Genomic DNA, 20,256 nt, shown 5'->3' on the forward strand with positions numbered 1-20,256 from the left:
ATTATTATTGTTTTTTTTTTTTTTTTTTTGAAATGGAGTTTACTTTTTTTGCCCAGGCTGGAGTGCAGTGGTATGATCTCGGCTCATCGCAACCTCTAAGTTATGATTTAGGCAATGTATGACTGAAAGAATTCATTCATCATGTACGACACATTAACATAAATAGGGCACAAAATATGCCTCTAACTGAAACCGAGAGGTATAAAAACATATTTCACTCTTCGTAAAGAACTTTGTGAGGAGACATAACTCTGTGATGGTATAGACACTTTTCCTCATAATACTTTGAGCTTCACAAACAGTAGATTGCACAGCAGCTTGTAAACATTTTAAGTTGCATAAACTTCCCCTTGATTTTCAAATGTAGTGTAATACTGTCTACTAAATCTCCTTTTTGTTTCAACTAAGTACTCTCATATATATTGGTTTTAATAATGGTTGTTATTGTTTTTACAATGTTTTCCATTCAAGGAAAATAAGTAAATTCCTATGTCAGAGTAATCAATAAAGAACAGGTATTAGCCAGAGAGGTCTAGATGGTAAAATCAATCTTCTAGCCTCAAAGAAGCTCCATGAACATAGAGGAATGCCAGGTGTCACACAGCTTTCCTTCACTCGAATTCATTCTTGACTAGAGCCTGTATGCCTGTTCCAGGGACATTTAAACTCTGAAAGGATTTCTTATGATCTTTACTAAATACAGTAAGAAGAATGCCAACCAGTGCCCTTTTGCATACTGGGACTTGTAGTCCTGTGATTAAAACAGGTAATATGAACTCTGACTTTAAAGTATTGTGGATATAAAGGCTCTAAGCTAGAAAAGATTTTCCACATCCACAGTCAATGACGGGAGCCTGTCATTCCTCAGAAATAATCCCTTTTAGGTCACTGAGAAAGAGTCCAACTGCTGCAGCTCATGCTGTGATATCTTCAGGAGCCCAGAGCACGTACAAATCCTAAGGGAACTACCATAGTACCGCGCTCATTCCTGGCACCAGAACAAATGAAACACACTCTATCCTGCACACACCTGCCAGAGCAGGCCACTTTCCTCTTCTGTGAGATTTAAAAAGCTCCCCAAAATATTATTACTCCCATCCCCAATACACAGAAAATAGGGGGAAAGCTGTTTCCAGTTCTCGGCCTATAAACAACTCTAAATGTCAGTGCTCACAGGGGCATATTACAAAGTAAGAAACAGTGCGCATTTGAGGGCAAACCACATATTGAGCTAATGAAGAGCTCACTGTGATTAGGATTCAATCAAACATAATAGCAGAACATAAGCAAATTTTATCTGAATTCTGTAAAGAAGATACATGCTGCAATAACATTTAAAAAAAGCATGGCAGCCTATTCCAAACCAGCAAGAATAGTTTTGTACAAATAGGGGGTCTTTTTGTTTGAACTCCCACCACCCGATGGCAAACTCGATACGCATGCGAATAACTTACAATTATCAGATAAAAAAACAAAAATGCTAAAGGATGCCAGAGTGAACATCAGGGAAAGAGCCCTCTCCCTTAACTTTTTATAAATAAATTTAAACTCTAAATTAGAAACACAAATAAACATGAGGGGCTCTAACATTCAAATGAAGTAAATGAATTGCGTAGGAGATTAACCACATTTCGTTGTTGTTGTTTTCAATTTCTTGACCAGCTCTCAGATGATGATGATGTTGATCTCCCTGTTCTCCGCTGCCCGGTAAAAGAAAGGGACGCAGGGTTTGCTGGCCAAGCCTGGGTGCTCCTGGGTGTCCTGCATTACAGGAAGCAGCTGCACGATCTTCTCTGCGGTGGGGTTGCCACGGGGAGAACCCTCCCTGGCCTCTCCCGCTGCAGGCTCCACGCTGTCGGCCAGGCTCACCTCACAAAGATCTTCGGAGAGAGGGAGGCGGGGGTCTGAGCACAGTGCGAGCCTCCCCTGCTCCTGCCTGCCCACCCCGCCTGAGGGCGCTACTCACCACCCTGCTCCTCCGCAGCCCCAAGCTCCTGGGGGGCTGGGGCCCCTGGAGCAGGCTCCTCAGCAGAGTTCTGTGCAGTGGGGAGGAATTTGTCATGCCCCTCGTGGTGGCCCATGAGCAGTAACACCGGCTCCTGCATTTCCAGCAGCTTCACCTGCAGGGAGGGGTGCTCAGCTGCCATGACTGAGCCGGCACCAGCGCCAATGCCCACCCCACCCCCATAGAGATATTGCATGCCCTCTACCTTCATCTCCTCCTCCTTCTGAGCCAGCCTGATGATGTCCTCTTGGTGCCGTGTGTTTGGCACTGCCCCATGGCTCTCATATATGGTGACTCTCTGCCCCATGGCTCTCATATACTCTCCTGCGAGAGGACAGGGCTCAGACACTGGGGCCCCTCTGACGGCCCCGCAGCTCCCCATGCCATGCCCTGGCCTCCTGCTTACTCATGCCCTCTCTTGCTCCAGAGAGCTGGATGAATCCAAGCTCTCGTTTTTCCACCTGCTCCTTCCCGTCTGCCTTCTCCTTCGGGAGGTCCATAAAGCTGCTCTGGAGACAAAATAATGGGGTCACATTCCGGGAGTGACCTGTCCTTCCTGCCCCCACTTTTCTTGGCCCATGCCAGGACTCGCTCACCTTCAGCTTCTCCATGGCCCCCTGCAGGGCCCGGTAGGTCTCCCCACACACAAACTCACCCCCAGTCCCTGGGACCGGGGCCTCAGCCTCTGGTGCTTCCACGTCGAGGCCACCAGGTGAGCCAGGTGCAGGCAACACAGCCTTTGCACCTTCCGCTGCCCACATAGCCGTGCCTGCTCCTCCTGGGCAGTGGCTCCAGTGGAGTTGAAAATGCCACATGAAGGCAAGAGCTGAGTATTCTTGTAGGGGCATACACAGAACAAATGGGGCAGGGAGGTGGAGCACAGTCCCTTCCCTGGGGTCTCAGAGAGTGCACCTGTTGGTCACAGGTGAAGTGGTGTCTGACCACTGCCTGGAAGGGGTGAGGATCCAGAGAAATCAGAAGGCGGGGAAACCTAGAGCATAAGGGGGTCTGGGAGGGACCACGGAGGAAGGTGGCAAAGTGGGGCAGGGACAGTCAGACTCACCATGGCCTCCTGGCTCTCCAGGTCCTTTGGGATGCTTGGCATCAGCTGAGGCGCCTCCTCCTCCTCACCGTCCAGATGTCCTCCTTCATCTCCTGTGGGGAGGTGGCCACAGGGGTCCTCAGACAACCCAACTAGGGAGGTATTGCGGACCCACTTCTCCCCACCCTCACTGTGTAACCCTGAGCCAGCCCCTCCCCAGAGGGGAATGAGCTGCTGTTCTTTATTTTTCCTTTTAAGAACCAAGATCTTGCTATATTGCCCAGACACAGTCCCACTACCGGTCAGTGTGGGAGTTCTGAACTGCTCCCTTTCTGATCTGGGCCAGTTCACTCATCCTTAGGCAACCCGGTGGCCCCCTGCTCCCAGTAGGTCACCATATTCATGCTGAGTTTATTGCAGACACCCGGTTGGCATAATGACCAGCTCTTCTAAAGGTCTCTTCCAACCCTTCCATCTTGTGCTGCTGACAGTCCCCCCTTCCTCCTGGGGCTGTCTCCTCTTCCCCTGAGTGGTCTCCTGTACCTTCTCCAGGGAGAGCCATGAGGCTCAACTGGGCCTCTAGGTGTCGATTCTGCTGGCTGGCAGCTTCTAGGTACTCCTAAGGGAATGGAAAATGAGTGAGAAGGCACGGAGGATGCCAGGTCGTCCCCCTTGGGGCCCTGTCCTCAGCAACTCCCTCCCCTGGGTCTCCTGCAGATTTGCTGGGCCATCTCAGCCACTGCTTTGCCCCGAGTTTCCTGCTGCTGCAGTTGGTCCATGAGCTGGGTCTGCAGCAGTAACTCCCTGTGCAGCACCTCCTTCTCAGAGGTCAGCTGCTGATAGGGGGCCACGTACTGCTGCAGGTGACCCAGGTACTAGTCTCACTGCTGCGCAGGCTCTGAGATCCTTGGCTCTTCAGCTCCAGCTGCAGGAAGGCCCTGGGCATGAGGGCACGTGGTGGCTGGCTTCCAGATTCTGGGCCCATTAATAGGGTAGTGAGGGCACTGTGGGGCTCTGTCACCTGCCTGGGCCCCTGGCCCATTGCTCCAGGCCTAAGAAACTTCCTCCCTTGCCTAGAACCCTATGCCTCCTTCCCCAGCCTCAAATATCATTTATTTGGGTCCTTCTTCCCACCATTTAAACTGTAGGCCACAGACTGGTGGAAAAGCAGAGGGAGCCAACCACCATCTGCTAAGTGTGCTACAAGCCTAATGCTTTCATGTATTCTCTCATTTAATCCACAGCACCTCTGCAAGGAGAATGCTAACTTCCTTTTGAAGTTAAAGAAACAGAGACTTAGAGATGAAAAGTAATTGAATGCTGACCAGAGAAACCAAGGCTCGAATCCAGTTTGAATCTAAGGGGGGTTTTTTGTTTTGTTTTGTTTTGTTTTGAGACAGTGTCACTCTGTGGCTGAGGCTGGAGTGCAGTGGTGCAATCTTAGCTCACTGCAACCTCCACCTCCCACGCTCAAGTGATTCTCATGGCTCAGCCTCCTGAGTAGCTGGGATTACTGGCATGTGCCACCATGCCTGGCTAATTTTTTGTTGTTATAATTTTAGTAGAGATGAGGTTTCGCCATGTTGGCCAGGCTGTTCTCAAACTCCTGACCTCAAGTGTTTCTCCTGCCTCAGCCTCCCAAAATTCTGGGATTACAGGTATGAGCTACCACCCCGGGAATAAGGAACCTCTTATACCAGTCTCTTCCCCTATGATTGGGGGGCTCCACGCCTCTAGCTGGAATGATGATGTCGAGATCTGGGAGAAGCCCAGGGCTACCCACCTCTAAAATCAGAGGGCAGGAAGCAAGAAACAGGTATAGGGCTACCCTGCAGGGTGCTGAGGTCACCTTCCCTCCAGCTAGAGCTGCCTTTGGCCTGGGACCGCCCCTCCCCAGAGGCTGGTGCCCGCCTCCCGGCCCATCTTAAATGGGGCAGAGGTTACCGTCTCCTTCACCTCACTCAGCTTCTCCTGCAGCTCCTTTACTTGCTGCTCCAACTGCAGTGCACTCTTGTTCTCGTTGTTCTGGACAGAGAGAAGCAATCAGTGGCCATCCACTGCAGCTGGAGAACGCTGAACTTGGTGTCTGTCTCCCGGGTCACCAGGAAGGTGGAGGCAGGTTAGAAAAATCATCCCCTCTCCCCCACAGGCATCAGAGCAGGGCCTGATGAGCTCTGGCTCACAGGTGCCTTTCGAAGTACCATGTCATGTGAGGGTTACTCTGCCCCATTTTACAGGTGGGGAAACAAAGGCCTGGAGGGCTAGGGATGAGGGCAGCCTCCCCAGGTGGGGCAACCCACCAGATCTTTGAAGCCGCACTGTGGCTCGGCCAGCTGCTTGTCGAGCTTGTGGTTCTGGGAGAGTGCGAGCCTCTCCTGCATTCGCAGCCTCTCCTCCTGCTTTCGTAGCCTCTCCTCCTTCTCCCACAGCCTCTCTTCCTGATCCCACAGCCTCTTCTCCTGCTTTTGCAGCCTCTCCTCTTCCATTCGCAGTCTCTCTTCCTGCTTTTGCAGCCTCTCTTCCTGCTTTCGCAGCCTCTCACCCTGCTCCTGAAGCCTCTCCTTTTGCTCACACAGCCCCTCCTGCTCCCGAAGCCTCCTCTCCTCCTGCTCCCGGAGCCTCTCCTCCTGCTCCTGAAGCCTCTCCTTTTGCTCCTTGCTCAGGAGATTCAAGGCCTGGTTGTTTTCCACCTGGGATTGGAGTTTTTCCACCAAACTCTCCACCTCCTTCCTCAGGTGTTTGGCCTCATCTTGTAGCTGCTCCACGTCAGAGGGCCCTGCTGGGGGCGCTGGGGATGGGGGCTCAGCTGAGAAAGGAATCAGACAATGAGGGCCTCTGGATTTCCCCTCCCACCCCTCCCCCACCAAAAAAAACCAAGCCTCCTCTTGATGCACAGCTCCTCTCAGGCTTCCCAAACTTGGCCTCACTGCTAATGATTCCTTGCACCCGATGGAAGCCAATTTCCCAGCCATGTCAGATAGCACCGTGGGTGGCTGACAATGGGCACTCCTCCCTCTTTGCTGATGGGGACCCTGAGGCTCATGGAGATGACAAGACTTCCTGAACCCTGCACAGACCTCGTTCCCTCTGCCTCAAAGCCCTTCCATCTACCCACCTCCCTGGGGCATCCTAAGCCACCCCACAGCCCTCTGATGCCCGTCCTGCTGCCAGGTCACACCAGCCCCATCTTACCCATCTGGGGTTTGATTTCGGACAAGCTCCTCTCCAGCTCCTGTATCCGATGTATGTCACGCATCTTCTCCTCCTTCAATGTGCGAGCCTGTCCAAAGCACAGGGGGAAAGGGTCCTGGAGAGAGGGGCTGGTGACTGGACAGGCTACCATCTCCCTCTCTGCCCCCACCTCCACAAAGCCCAGATCCACGACCACCTCTGGCTGTACTAGTCCCATGTTACAGATGCCCAGAAAGACCCAGTGACCCATGTAAGGTGGGAGCTGAAGGCTCAGGTCTCACCTCCACCGACATTTTCCGCATCCTCTCCTGCCACCGGGCCCTCTCTCCTTTTATATGTTCAGCATATTCGTCTCTCTCCAGCTTGACTTGTTTCAATGACTCTGTCACCTGCAGGAATGGGCACAGAAGTGAGGAAGGGCTGTCGCTGGTCCTCACCTGCTCCTGGTCACCTGGGGTCATCTTCCTTCCACATCCTTCCCTCTGCAAAGCCTCACTTGTGTCACGTGTGCGTTCAGCAGTGCCCGCTCCTTTAAGGTCTGCCGGAACTGCCGCTGGAGGACTGCTTCACTGCGGCTCGAGGACTGGATGGTGAAGAGTGAGAAGTTTTGATGTGGGTCGCCCGGGCAGTGCCCCTTAAAAGGGCTAGGGCTAGGCTCAATATACAACTCGGTCAGTAAAGATCAAGGCATTTCCAAGCCTGTGGCCTGCTTTTTAAAAGAACTCAGTAGAGTTGGAAGGGACAAGGAAAGAGATTGAATTTACAGCTGGCTAATGGAGGCCAAGAGAGATCAGATAGTAATGCAATGGTTATTTCTATTACTACTACCACTGTTTGAAACTTTATGGAGTGCTTTACCAGGTACCATGCTAACAATCCCATTTAATCCTCACAAGCATCATATGAGACAGTTCTTAGGGTAACCTGTATTGCGTAGATGAAAATCATGGAGTGTTTGAGGTTAAGTGTTTGCCTAAGATCACTGAGACAGAGCTGAGATTTGAACACCCAGGTGGATCTGATTCTCTAAGCCCATTTTTTCTTGCTATGGGTGGGGGCACAGATAGAAAGGGGGAAATTAATCTTTTGTTCACTTTTTGAAAGGGTGATACATTCGCATAGTTCAAAACTCAGAAGGTACAGAAGGGAAGTGTCTCCCAGTCACCCTGTTACTCTCTCCTGAGTTTTTTAATGAATGCTTACACTAACAGACATGTTTTATGTATATTATCATAGTATACACACACACACACACACACACACACACATCTTTCCTCTCTCTACAGAAATGGTGACATACTAAAGGTACTCTTCTGTACCTTCACAGTACAAGTACCCGATACCCCACCTGGAACTTGGCCAAGGACACAGCCAGGTAACGGCAGGGCAAGCACTTGGCCTCCATGTTCTGCATCCAGTGTTCGCTCCCCACAGTGCCCCCAACTCACCCACAGCAGCTGACTCAGCCCCAGGCTGCCTCTAACAACCACACACAAAAGCAGCGAGAAATGAGCATGCTGCCTTCTGGGCAGGACACTGCATCCTGCAGAAGGGACCTTTAGGCTCACTCCTCCATCTGGGAAGCCAGGATGCCAGGGGACGGGGCAGCTGGTTGGACTCACCCTGTCCTCTTCCCGCTGCTGTGTACACACAGCAGAGAGAGCCCGCTCCAATTCTTGAATACGCTGTAAGGAGGATTGCAGGCGGCCGGCCAGATCCTTGGACTCTTCTGTAATGACAGAGGTTGAGATGGAGCCCAAAGGAGTCCCCCTAAAGTGCCAGTGTCAAAGTGCCAGGGTGAAGGATGATGGGATGCCCAGATTCCCACCTTCGAAGTGTCTGGCGGCACGTTTAGTATGGTAAAGGGTGGTCTTCAAGTCTGCCTTTTCCAATGTGAGGATGTGGATTGTCTGGAATTGAACGTTTGGGAGAAAAGCCAAGCAAGTGCTGAAAGAGACGGAAAGAAACATTCTCCGGAGGACAGGAGAAAACTCCCCACCCTCCACTCACCTCTAGCTGCTCCGTCTGTGCTTTGTGTATGTCATTGTTTGCTTTCTTTTCCTGTAGGAAGAGGAAGACAGAGCTCTTACCCGGGGGAGGCAGAGATGGCACAGCAAGAGACATGCCCCCAGCATGCCACCAATGCCCCAGGACAGGCACACCCATGGGACCAGGTTATCAGGGACCCTGTGGGTATGGGGTGGAATCTGAGGGGTGAGTCTTCTTCCCCAGGCTGGGAGTGGGTGAGACGAGACTGGCGCCTCTACATCTGAGTGTCCCCCAAACCCAGCAGTCATGTTGTGTGCAAACAAAGAAATCACGTTACTTCTTCCAGCTGATGTTCCACTTGTTTCTTCTGTTGTTTCTGTGGGGAGAGTCAAATTCAGGTGACTGAGGGGGGCCCCCTCAACTCTATTGCCCAAGCCTGGAAGTTGTAGGCAGGGACCAGGAATGGATTTTAAAGGCAAACTTCTCAGACCCAATGGCAACACGAACTGATCAACTCTCCTCAAGCTCCCAAAGACAGAGGATTTGGGTCTTTGTTGGTTTTTGCCCACAGCCACAGAACTCAAAGTCTGAATCTGGATTCTCTCAAAAGGACAGTAACATAAACCTCTAGAGACGGAGTTTGAGAAAGGCCCACCCTTCCGCCAGCTTGTGATTTAGAAAGATGTGTTCATTTGACAAACATTTACTGAGCACATACAGGCCAGGTACGGGTCTTCACAGCAGATATACAGGATAGAAAAGGACAGACGGTAGCCCTTGGCCCTGAGATTTCCATTCTAGGGGCATTTTAATCTCGGACTGTCGGAGCTTAAAGAGATCTTTGATACTCTCTACCTCCTCTGGAAACACGAGCCCAAGGAGGAGAGGTGGCTTGTCCAGACTCAAAGAGCAACTTAGGGACTGAGTCAGGGCAGAAATACGGGGCCCCTGACAACCCTCACTTTCCTGAGAGGTGACAACCCCAGGCCATGTGTGGCAAGGACTGGAGCAGGGATGTCTGAAGCAGAGAGTCAGCAAAGAGGACAGTGACAGAAGAGCCATGCTGCATGCTCCTTACTCTGGGGTCCCCCCAGGTGAGGCCTGGGTGCTTCAGCTCCCTATCTGCCCTTTGGACCAGGGGCCCTCAGCCCCTTTCTTCAGAGCCCCAAAAGGAAACTAAAACCCAGGATTGGCAGCGTGGAATCAGGGACCCCACTGGACTCTTACCAGTGATTCTATGTTTTCATTTAGTTGATTGATTGTTGCGGAGCTTGAGTCCAAGGCTACTTCCAGTTCTTGGTACCGGCTCTGAGGCGCACGCAGAGAGGAGGAGTTGAAGGATGATTGCGGGGAGAAGTAGAGAGAACAATCATTAGGGCTGGTGTGTGTGTGGGCTGTCTCAGCTGGCATAGGGGCACGCAGCCCCTGCCGTGAGAGGAGGTTGGAGGGCTGGCCTGCAGGGTCACTGCACCTCGGCCCAGGGCATCTTACCTCCAGACCCTTCAGGGTAGCAGATGATGCAGAGGTAATAGAAATTAAAAAAAAAAAAAAATTTACATGGGTTACAGTTATGGATATCGAGAAAGTAAAAAAAAACAGCAAGGGGCTGGGCACAGTGACTCACGCATGTAATCCCAGCACATTGGGAGGCGGAGGTGGTTGGATCCCTTGAGGTCAGGAGCTCGAGACCAGCCTGGTCTACATGGTGAAACTCCATCTCTACTAAAAATATGAAGATTAGCCTGGCATGGTGGCAGATGCCTGTAATCCCAGCTACTCAGGAGGCTAAGGCAAGGGAATCACTTGAACCCCAGAGGCAGAGGTTGTAGTGAGCCAAGACTGCACCACCGTTCTCCAGTCTGGGTGACAGAGTGAGATTCTGTCTCAAAAAAAAAAAAAAAAAAAAAAAAAAAAGAAGCAAAAGAAGAAAAGGAAAGAAAAAAAAAAGCCGCAAATCCCACATGCCTGTTCTATACATTATTCCCAAACTACTTTTAAACTTTAAGGTATGTCTCACCATTTCCAAGATGATAAAAGATGCAGGGAAGGAAAAAACCCAATCAATCAAGCAGGAGAAGCAGCAGACATAAACAGGCTGAAGGTTAATGCCGGCAAAATAAAAATAAGCCAGGGGCCAAGTATCCCCCAAACCAGAGAAGCCTCAGGGGCATGCACAGCTGGAGACAGTAAGCCAGAGAGGGGTCCTGGCACTGCCTCACCTTCCACTTGTTCAATGGGGGAGCGCTACCCCACTGGAATGGTGAAGGTTGGACACCAGCACCTTCAGAATGTCCTGAATCTACATGAGGTGAAAAGGGAAAAACAAGGGCAGAGGGAGAAAGACAGAAGTGGCTTAGAGAGAAACAAGAAAGTCAGGGTAGGAGGAAGATGTGGGTTCAGGAAAACGAAATGCTGAAGAAGAGCAGAGGAGATTGGAACCATGGCCTGTGCCATTCTTCCAAATGGCCACCTGCTGCTTTGCCAGGGGCAGGAACAAATAGATGGAAAAGTCCCCTGAGCGATGTAGTCACAGAGTAGAGTCACCTGACCAATGCAGCTCTTAATACACTGACTGGACCCCTCTCCTCAGGCCCAGGGCATGGGCCATGAATCTGGTAATGCTCCAGACCTCCGCCTCCATTAAAAAAACCAGACTGCTGAGTAAGGGTTCACTTGAACTAAGGGGGCTCCAGCTAAAAAGCAAGTTTGAAAGACACTGATCTTGTCCAGTATCATCTTACAGAGGAGGAAACTGAGGCCCAGGAGAAGAAGTGATTTTTCTGTGGTCACGCAGCAAGCTGGTGGCAAGTTAGAACTTGTCTTACTCCTAGTGCCTGGGGCTCTCCTCACCACACACTGGGGCCCTTTCGGTGACTCCTAAAGGGACAGCCTGATGGCAAGTGTCTGAACTCATTGGCCCAGCATCCCCTTGAGACTGGGGATGAGGAAAATCAAGCAGCAATCACCATTTCCTGGGTGTCCTGAGTGTTTACAGTGGCCAAGTACTAGGGATTAACATAAAAACAACAACAAGGAATCTCATTTAATCTTCAAAAATGGAAGTCAAACAATACTACCCCTACTTTACAGATGTGAAAAGAGAGGCCCAAAGAGCTCAAACAACTTGCCGTAAGTCAGATCCCTAGCGGTTGGAGAGGCAGGATTCAAACCCAGAATTCTTAACCAGTACCCAACAAACTCAACAATTACCCTCTACTGCCCCTTGGGTCCCCTGTTGCCAGGAAGCTGACCAACCAAGACTCACATCCCCAGGTGAGTGGCAACCACCAGAAGTGGTTGTCTCAGGGCTACTGCCAGTATTTTTCTTTTTCGTCTTCACTCCTGCCGGAACACCAGGGCTGCTCCTCTGCTGATATTCTTTTAGCTGTGGGAAAGAAGAGCAGTCATACTCATGAGGACTACCAGCCCCTACAGCCACATCCTCCTTTACAGTTTTTGCAAAAAAATCTTATGCACCATCTGATTTAATGCCACCAACAACTGTACAAGGTGTTGTCACAATCACTTAGTGACTGAGAGGGATTGATATTATGGCTAAAAAGCAAGGGGGCGGGGGCAATAATGGAACTTAAACTCAGTCTTCTGACTCCAAGCTCCGGGGTTTTCCACAAATCAGCAGCTGCCAGGGACCAAAACCAGAGGCAGAGGTAGAAAAATAAACATTAAGTAGTCAAGAACTGCACACTATGTGCTTTAGAGTCATACATCCTCACATGTCTGTTAGTGTGAGTAAGTGCACCAGTATCTCTCAAACTTTTATATCAATGTGTCCTCATGCCACAAGGCAACTTTTTTGTTAAATCTGGGAATTTATCAGAAAGAGGACAACCCAAGTCTCATTTCAAAGAAAAGTCTGGTGTGCTCTTAGGAACCTATGTGACTGTCATCCCTAAGTACATTAAGGATTCTTCCTCTCTCAAGAGAGTCAAGGGAAACTGATGCTTCAGAAAGATCTCCCACATTTATCCTGTGGCAGTCAAAGTACCGAAGTTGAGATGATACGAGTAAGACTCAAACTGTCAAGTTCAGTTTTCCAAGATCTATTCCACAGAAGATGAGCAAATGTCACTTCGGAGACCACTGACTGAAGTGCAGTCTGGTCCCAGAACCATGGAGAATTAGAATGTGAGGTGGAGAACTCAGAAAAAAAGTTAAAGTCTCTCTGTTGAGTAGAAACATGGGAGAAAACCAAACCCAACCCATTCTCCCATTGCCACCCAGAGATAATGTCAACATTTTGAGCTCATAGGCAAAGGGTAGGCTTTTCACGCTGTCAATGTCTATGTGACGGGAGTAAGGCAGCCTGAAACCTCTGCCTCTTAGGTCCCATAGTCTTCATTCCCATTCCAGCTGGAAATTTGTGCTGTGACCAGAGGAACCAGAAATTGGGTGAGAACGGTTAGGGGACTGGGTTGTAAGATAAAAGGCTGGTCTTGCAGCAGTAATGACAGTTCATAGGGGGATTGTGACATCACTACATTCCACTCCTCCTGGGGGTGGGGGGAACCACATTAGTGTGGTGGCTGAGTCATGCTGATCCATGATGGTGGAGCAGGATGTAGGACTGGGACCCAGGTCCTTAGAGACGCCAGCCCAAAGACCACAGGGAGATCGGGCTTGGGTCAGCAGGAGGGGAGAGTAGAGTCTGCAGCAGGGAACCCCAGGAATCACCAGTTCAAAGTCACCCAGGGATAAATGGCAATGGGGGGGCCTGGGGCTGGGGCACCCACGTCCTTGGAGAGGTGAGCCCAAAGAACCCAAGGAGGTTGGGCTTGGGGTGGCAGGATGTGAGGGCTGAGTATGCAGTGGGGAGCCCCAGAGGTCGCGCACCCAAAGTCACCCTGGGGTGATTGGTGAGGGCAGGGGCTGGGCTGCTTGCTGAAGGAGTGGGACTGACTGCCAAGACTTTGGTGGGGGGAGCCCAGAGGTGCCAGGGTTGGGGACCCCAGCCCAGTGTGTCTCAGGAGTGGTATGGACTCTGGCAGTGGTCTTGTCATTGGAGGCGATCTCTGGCTGGATTGGGGGGCCACGACCTGGTGCTTTTTACCTTTTTCTTGGCTGCTGCCAATTTGCTCTCTCGAGTTTCTTCTAACATCGCGGGGTGGGGAGGGAGGCAGGGTTGGGGCCACATCAGGGAACACCTCCAGTCACCTACCAGTCAGCTGTGTGACTGAGCCAGAGGAGGCGTAACCAGGGCCCCAGTAGAACACAGAAAAGGGGCGTGGCCTTCATGCTCCAAGCCCATTGGTCAGCGAGAAAGATGAAAGGGAAAGGAGGCGTGGCCAGGCAGCAGTGTGTCCATAGCAACCTGTGGTATCACAAGGGAAGCTGCCCATGCAACTGCTGTCCCCACCCACTTGGGGCAAGGGGCGGGGCCTGCATACTCCCGGAGAGGGGATGGGCCGGCTTTTGTTTTAAAACTTTATATATGTGTTTATATTTTATATATTTGTGTGTCAGTGTGTGTGTGTACATGTTCCTCCAGAGCTGTCTTCATTATCCAGCTTCTATGCATGGTCTATGATTTTGGCCTACATTATTCATCTTCAGATGGAGTACAAGAATTATTAGTATTATCTCTATTGAGACACAAATCCTATAAAAATGTAAAATTCATATTTTGTCTGATGATTAATGAAGCAGATTATATTATCCAACACTCCAATATGGTAAAATAAGCACAAGCAATTCTCTCTCTTAAAACATTTCTCTTATTCTCCTACATTATTAAGATTTTTTTAAAGCAAGAAACATGTCTAATATCTTTAAAAACACAAAGCTTTTGGATCGGGTGCAGTGGTTCACTTTAGTTCCGGAGTTCAAGACCAGCCTGGGCAACATGATGAAACCCCGTCTCTACTAAAAATAGAAAAATACCCTGGTGTGGTGGTGTGTACCTGTAATCCCAGCTACTCACGAGGCTCAGGCAGGAGAATCACTTGAACCCAGTAGGCAGAATTTGCAGTGAGCCAAGATCAAGCAACTGCATTCCAGCCTGGGCAACAGAGCAAGACTCCATCTCAAAATAAAATAAATAAAATAAAATAAAATAGAAAAATACAAAACTTTCAATCTAATAAGCACTCAAAACTCTTTACCAGTTTAAAGCAAATACAAGACCTCTTTTTCTGGGATCACCTGGCCTTTCTAAGCCTTGCAAATGAAACTGATTTTCTCACTTGATCCTTGGCTATGACTTGCAATCATGAAAATCAAGAATTGTGTTATGTCACTGTGTATTGCTACCTGAATTCCACACTGTGCTGGGATCAAGGGTTGAATCTTTCATGATTTGCTCCATAATCTCTGAGCTTCTTATCCCACACCAAACTAAGCTTTTTTCTAGAGGTCTACCATTTCCAGTTATTAGACAAGAGGGTTCTCAATAATGTAGTCTCTGGACTAGCAGCACCAGCAGAACCTGAGAACTTTTCATGAGTGCAAATTCTCAGGCCCCACCCTGGACCTGGTGAATCAGTAACTCTGGAGTAAAGCTCAGCCATCTGTGCTGCAGTAACCCTCTGGGTGTTCAAGAACCTCTGGTATACAACAGGCAGAAAAACGTGTTTCCTTCTGTAGGTCCAAAGCCAGGGATTACATATGTTGGGTCTTGATATGAAACAATGACATGCAATTAAAAGACATAAATCTCCCTCCTGCTCCCACCCTCCAGCCAATGTGTTCTATTTTTATGAGTTAAATAAGAAAACAAGTGGCAATCAGTGATTCAGTCTAAAAAGTATATTTACAATGTCAGTTCTCATCCAGCCTGATCTCATACAACACCATTTACACCCTCTTACCTCTCAAGTTTTAAAAACATATCTTCACAATGTAAGTCACAGGCACACTAGCAGTTCTATAATAAAACACCAAGTAGATTGGAATGTTCAAACTTACTAGAGAAGAAAAGTGGAATCAATGGCTATATTTTCAAATTGTATTCAACAGGAAATACAAGTGTTGAATTTTTTTCACCTTCGTACTTCCAAGTTAATAGCATTAAACCAGAATACTCCATTCTTTCACAGCCTCTAGCCAGGCAAAATCTTCCTGTATTACTTCTCACTTTCAATGGATATAAAGCAGAGTCCTCCTAGGCACATTTTGTATACCTGCAAAGATGCAGAACTAAACACTTCCATCTGTTCAATATTCAAACAAAAGACCTGTAACCCAGGATGGTGAGTGTAATACTTCAGCAGTAGCACAAAAGCCTCAAATATGAAAAGATACCAAGAACGCCTCTAACAAACAAAATGAGCTCAAGGCCGGGAGTAGTTCATGCCTGTAATTCCAGCACTTTGACAAGCCAAGGTGGGAGGATTACTTGAAGTCAGGTGTTCGAGACCAGCCTGGGCAGCATAGCAAATTCACATCTCTAGAAAATTTTTTTAAAAATTAGCTGGGCATGGTGGCACAAACCTGTAGTCCTAGCTACTTGGGAGGCTGAGGTAGGAAAATTGCTTCAGCTCAGGAATGCGAGGCTGCAGTAGCTATGATCATGCCAATGCAGTCCAGCCTTGGTGACAGAGCAAGACCTAGATAATTACAGTCTGTCCTGCTCCTATTTACATTAAAATCACTAAGTTTAATGCTTTCAATCCGCAGGATAAAAATTAAGTGAAATGTGACTTTGGAGGCTGGCCAGAAAAGAGCAATGGAGAAACACATACTTCAAACAAGAATAAAAATGGCCAATAAGCATATAGAAAAGATTAAAGGCCAGGTCCGGTGGCTCACACCTGTAAACCCAGCATTTTAGGAGGCCAGGTCAGGTGGATCACCTGAAGTCTGGAGTTTGAGAGTGGCCTGACCAACACAATGAAACCCCGTCTCTACTAAAAAATAAAACATTACACAGGCATGGAGGTGGGCACCTGTAATTTCATCTACTTGGGAGGCTGAGGCAGGAGAATCACTTGAACCCAACATGCAGACGTTGCAGTAAACTGAGATCACACTGTTGCACTCCAGCCTGGGTGATAGAGCAAGATTCCAACTCAAAAAAAAAAAAAAGAAAGAAAGAAAGAAAGAAAAAGAAAAGAAAAGAAAAGAAAAGATTCAAAAGCACTAGATACCAAGGAAACGTAATGAAAACAATGAGATTTTCTGCTTAAATACCAGCAAAGAGAACAAATAAAAGGGGGAAACTGGAGCTCCACCCCTGTTGGTGGGAGTATAAACTGAACTATTTTTTCTTCAAGATAATTTGAAAATTTCTATTAAAAATCCTCGAACTATTTCATGTTATTTTCCTCCAGAGATTCTCCTTCTATGAATTCAGTCCAAAAATGTTTCCTCAATTCCATTTAAAAAAAAAAAAAAAAATATATATATATATATATATATATATATATATATAAAAGAAAATTTACTTCAGGGGTGGAAATGATTAGATTAACATACATCGAGCTTTTAAAAATGATGATGCCAAGGATATATTTACTGCCATAGAGATATGTCCAAAACATAGTGACAAAAGACCACATATTATGATTCTACTTTTAAAAATATTTATATGCATAAAAAAGTATAAAAAGCAACAAACCAGAATGTTTGGATGGCAAAATTAAAGACTTATCTTCACATTTTGTCTTCTGAATTATTACAAAAATAATGTGATTTTCTTTATAATCAGGGAGAAGAATTATTTTCATTTATTTATATACAAGTTTCTTTTCTTTTCCTTATTTTTTTGCATGGATATATTACCTGTAGTCTAGAGAGCTTGAGTCGCTGCCTCTTGACGTAAATCAGCCCATTTCAGAATCTATCAGTTTGCCTTTTTTGGATATTTCAAATCAATGGAATTATACAATATGTGGTCTCATGTCTGGCTTTTTTACTTAGCTAATGTTTTTGAGGTTGGTCCATGACATATAAATTTCTGGGGCCAGATTCTGCCCTCTCAGAAGTATGGGAGCCAGGGCCCCGCCTGGCCATAGCTTTCTTGTTCTGCTCTAGGCACTCCTAGCCCCAAAGCCTCCAGCCCCCTGGACACCTCCATCCCCAGCTATGCCATGGCTGTCTTCATTCTAGGCCTTCTGCTCATCACATTCACCCTTGTCCTGGTGAGTGCCTGGCTGGGCTCGGGCTCCTTCTTGAGGGGCAGGCTGAGCCTTTGACGCCTTGAGTCTTTGAGCCAAGCTGAGGGGTGAGCAGGCCCCTTTACACCCCTGTTTCCCCCACCCAAGCACAGCATCTCCTCAGCCCCCGCTGGGGTTGCAGGATTTGGGGGCAGGGGGCTGGGCCTGATCCCAGTGTCCCTGCCCTTCTTGTCAAGGTGCTAAAGTGGAGGGCCTCCCTCAGGGTGTTCAGCCTGGGAGTGTAGACTCGCACAGTGCGGTACAGAGGACACTCCAGACAGGTAAGTGGAGGGCGGTTCTCCCTGACCCCACCCCAGGTGTTTGTTCTTGGTGGAGTCCACCACCCCCACTGCCAAGGCCTTCTGCAAACACTCCCTGGGGGCTGTCATTGGCAGCCCTGGGTGGTGCAGCCAGTGTGCCAGAAAAGCTCCCCACTACCATGGGCAGTGGCCCAGGCAGTCAAGCAGACCCACCAAGTAGGCTCCACCAACCCCTAGCCTGTTCCCAGCTGCCTCCCACCAACCCTAGAAATGATGCTGGGGGCCGACAGAGACTGAACTTAGGTGCACAGGGGGCCAGGAGACCTGGGACAGAGAACAGGAGGTGTGGGGAGGGAATCTTCCTTCTCCAACTTCCCACTGCATTATGGCCAGACAGTGGCACCTCCAGGTCCTGGAAGGACATGTGTGGACCCAACTCAGTTTCCCCTTTGTCTTGTGACCTTTCTTCTCCCTCGACCAGGGCCAGGTGGATGTGGGAGGAGACGCAGCACCATCCTGGGTGCACTCAGACTCATTCCTCACTCCTGGCCTTCACTCCCTTTCCTCTACACACAGGTGACCCCTCACGCTGCTGATCCCTCTGCTGAAACCCAAACTCCAAGCCTCTCCTCTCCCCACCTTCACCTTGTCCCACGGCTTCCACAGACAGTGCCTCAACGCTGAGGAATGAATCCGGAGTTCCAACACAACCGACTTTCCCAGGAACTCAGAGCCAGAGAGGGCCAGGGTCCAGCCCGAGGCCTCACAGCCAGGGGCTTCTTCCCTCCTACACCCCCAAGGACTGGACTTGCAGGGCTGGGACAGAGGTGGGGTAGGGGAAAGCAATGCCTTGTCAACCCATGCAGGGAGCCCCACTCCCATCCTCAAGGTGCATAAAGTCTAGGAACACCCCTGCTCCCACGTCCATGCTCACTCAGGGCCCTGCTCGAAGTGCTTGGCACTCACACCAGCCTCCCGCCCTCCATGCCACAGGTATCTGTCTTGTTTACAGAGGGGGAAATGGTGGCCAAGAGCCTCCCCCAGCACACACAGCTAGACCCCACAGAGGACTTAGGCACAGCTCCGGGATCCGCAGTCTCTGCTGCCCCTCCTGACACCAAACTGGGGTCCTGCTGCCAGGTGGCAGGAAGGGGACAAAAGCCTGCCCCAAAGAGGACTGGGGAAGGGGCACCCTTATGCCTGCCTGGTCTGGTCCAGTAGGGCTGGAGAGACTGTCAGTCCTAAGAGAAACGCTGGCCCTTTGGGGGTATGAAAAAATCAGGAAGCAATCCAAGGTCGGTGTTTAAAAAACTGATTCTTAGATACTTAGACAGTCATCTGGTATGAGGAGCTGGGAGGGCCCCAGGGTACAGCCCACAAGAGGAGGAAGACTGAAAAGGGGTCAGAGTGGGGATGGGGTCTGCTGAGGGCAAGACCCACCCCCTCCCTGACGCCCCGAACTCAACCACAGAGCCAGTCATCCTCAGGCCAGAGGGTGTGAGCAACGGGGCCCCTGGCTGCTCTATGGTGAATCAGAGCCAGTGGGTGTGGGGGGTCTTCCAGGGCAGGTGTGGGGCTGCCAGGGCAAGGTAGGGCAGGCTCGCAGGGCAGAGACTGAGGCTGACTCCTGCAGCCCCACTGCAGGGGGGAACACACGGATAGGCAAGGGTCTTAGTCTAGAAAGCCCCAGCAGCTCCTGTGCCCATTGATGCTTGGCAGTGGTGGAACCCCGGAATGGTCTTGGAACCCATGACCTCGAAGGGGGAGCCAAGCATAGTACTGGCCCGTAGGCTCCTCTTCCTGCAGGCAGTGGGCAGGCCCAGTGAGGGGACCCCAGGAGCCCAGACCATGAGCTTAACTGGCCAAAGACAGCAGGCAGCACCAAGACATCAAAGAGGGTTGGTGGACAGATCATCACATCAGGGTTGACTGCGGCCGGCACCAGATTCCTCTGTACTTCTGGAACACACAGACCTCTCCTTCCTATCCCTGAAGCACCCCTGCCCCCACCCCAGCACCCCGAAGACCAGCCTAATAGATGCATTTGTCCTGGGTCAGCCCCGCTGTCCAAGCAACTGCAATTTCTGACTGGAGAGCCAGGGCGGGGCAGGGTGAAGGAGGGGGCAGGGTGTAGGAGGGGTCCCTGGAAGATGCCCCCTGGGATGCCCTGATGCCTAAAACATTCCCCAGTGGGCTTTCTCAGGGAGGGAGGGTTATGGCAGCCTGTTCTCTCCAGCGACCTCCATCACCACAGGAGCCCTTACAGGGGTCTCAGGAGACAACTGGGTCACTGGAGCCAGGACCAGCATAGACACAGCCCTGGGGCTGAGGCTGACTAGGTGGTCTCTCTGTCTTCACTCTGCCACTCTGTCTTCAAGTTTTGGTCTCCTGGCCCACTACAAGCCAGGCTGTTTCAGGCTTTTATGAGGCCTTGCACAGAGACAGAGTTCAAACACAGCTGGTGAACACAGTGGGCTTTAGGGAGGTGGCACATACTTGGGGGTGGGGGCTGGGTAGCAGGGAAGGGCAGCTCTGGGGGCTAGCATGCCTGTCTGGAGGTGGCGCAATGGGACCTGCACCATGTGAGGAGAGAGGGTCCACCTGGAAGAGTGGACCAGCCAGATGGCCACCAAGCTGGATGGCCACCAGCAGAGCCTG

At 49.9% G+C, this 20,256-nt stretch overlaps 1 protein-coding gene across 1 annotated transcript; it reads right to left on the bottom strand.

Moving 5' to 3' along the window:
* Nucleotides 1–422: 422 nt before the first annotated feature.
* On the bottom strand, nt 423–9,777 carry LOC102140556 (golgin subfamily A member 6C-like). Its single transcript, XM_065548169.2, has 16 exons — nt 9,456–9,777; nt 8,566–8,604; nt 8,250–8,300; nt 8,068–8,149; nt 7,862–7,968; nt 6,736–6,822; nt 6,521–6,628; nt 6,240–6,327; nt 5,348–5,853; nt 5,004–5,072; nt 3,591–3,666; nt 3,069–3,160; nt 2,412–2,514; nt 2,211–2,329; nt 1,967–2,120; nt 423–1,880 (listed from the first exon to the last, which is right to left on the bottom strand). Exons 1-16 carry the CDS (start codon nt 9,636–9,638, stop codon nt 1,666–1,668), a joined length of 2,079 nt encoding a protein of 692 aa, XP_065404241.2. The 5' UTR covers nt 9,639–9,777; the 3' UTR covers nt 423–1,665.
* Between the last annotated feature and the right edge of the window lie 10,479 nt (nt 9,778–20,256).

Source organism: Macaca fascicularis, chromosome 7, assembly GCF_037993035.2.
Source record: "Macaca fascicularis isolate 582-1 chromosome 7, T2T-MFA8v1.1".
NCBI lineage: Eukaryota > Metazoa > Chordata > Mammalia > Primates > Cercopithecidae > Macaca > Macaca fascicularis.

Bases quoted from the DNA above. Each gene is read 5' to 3' on its own strand.
- LOC102140556 (XM_065548169.2), bottom strand. From the start codon at position 9,638: ATGCCAGCTGAGACAGCCCACACACACACCAGCCCTAATGATTGTTCT. The intron at 8,301-8,565 runs GTAACGTGATTT...CTCTTCCTACAG, and splicing joins TGGAACATCAGCTGGAAGAA to GAAAAGAAAGCAAACAATGA. The intron at 5,854-6,239 runs GTAAGATGGGGC...TTCCTTTCTCAG, and splicing joins CGAAATCAAACCCCAGATGG to CTGAGCCCCCATCCCCAGCG.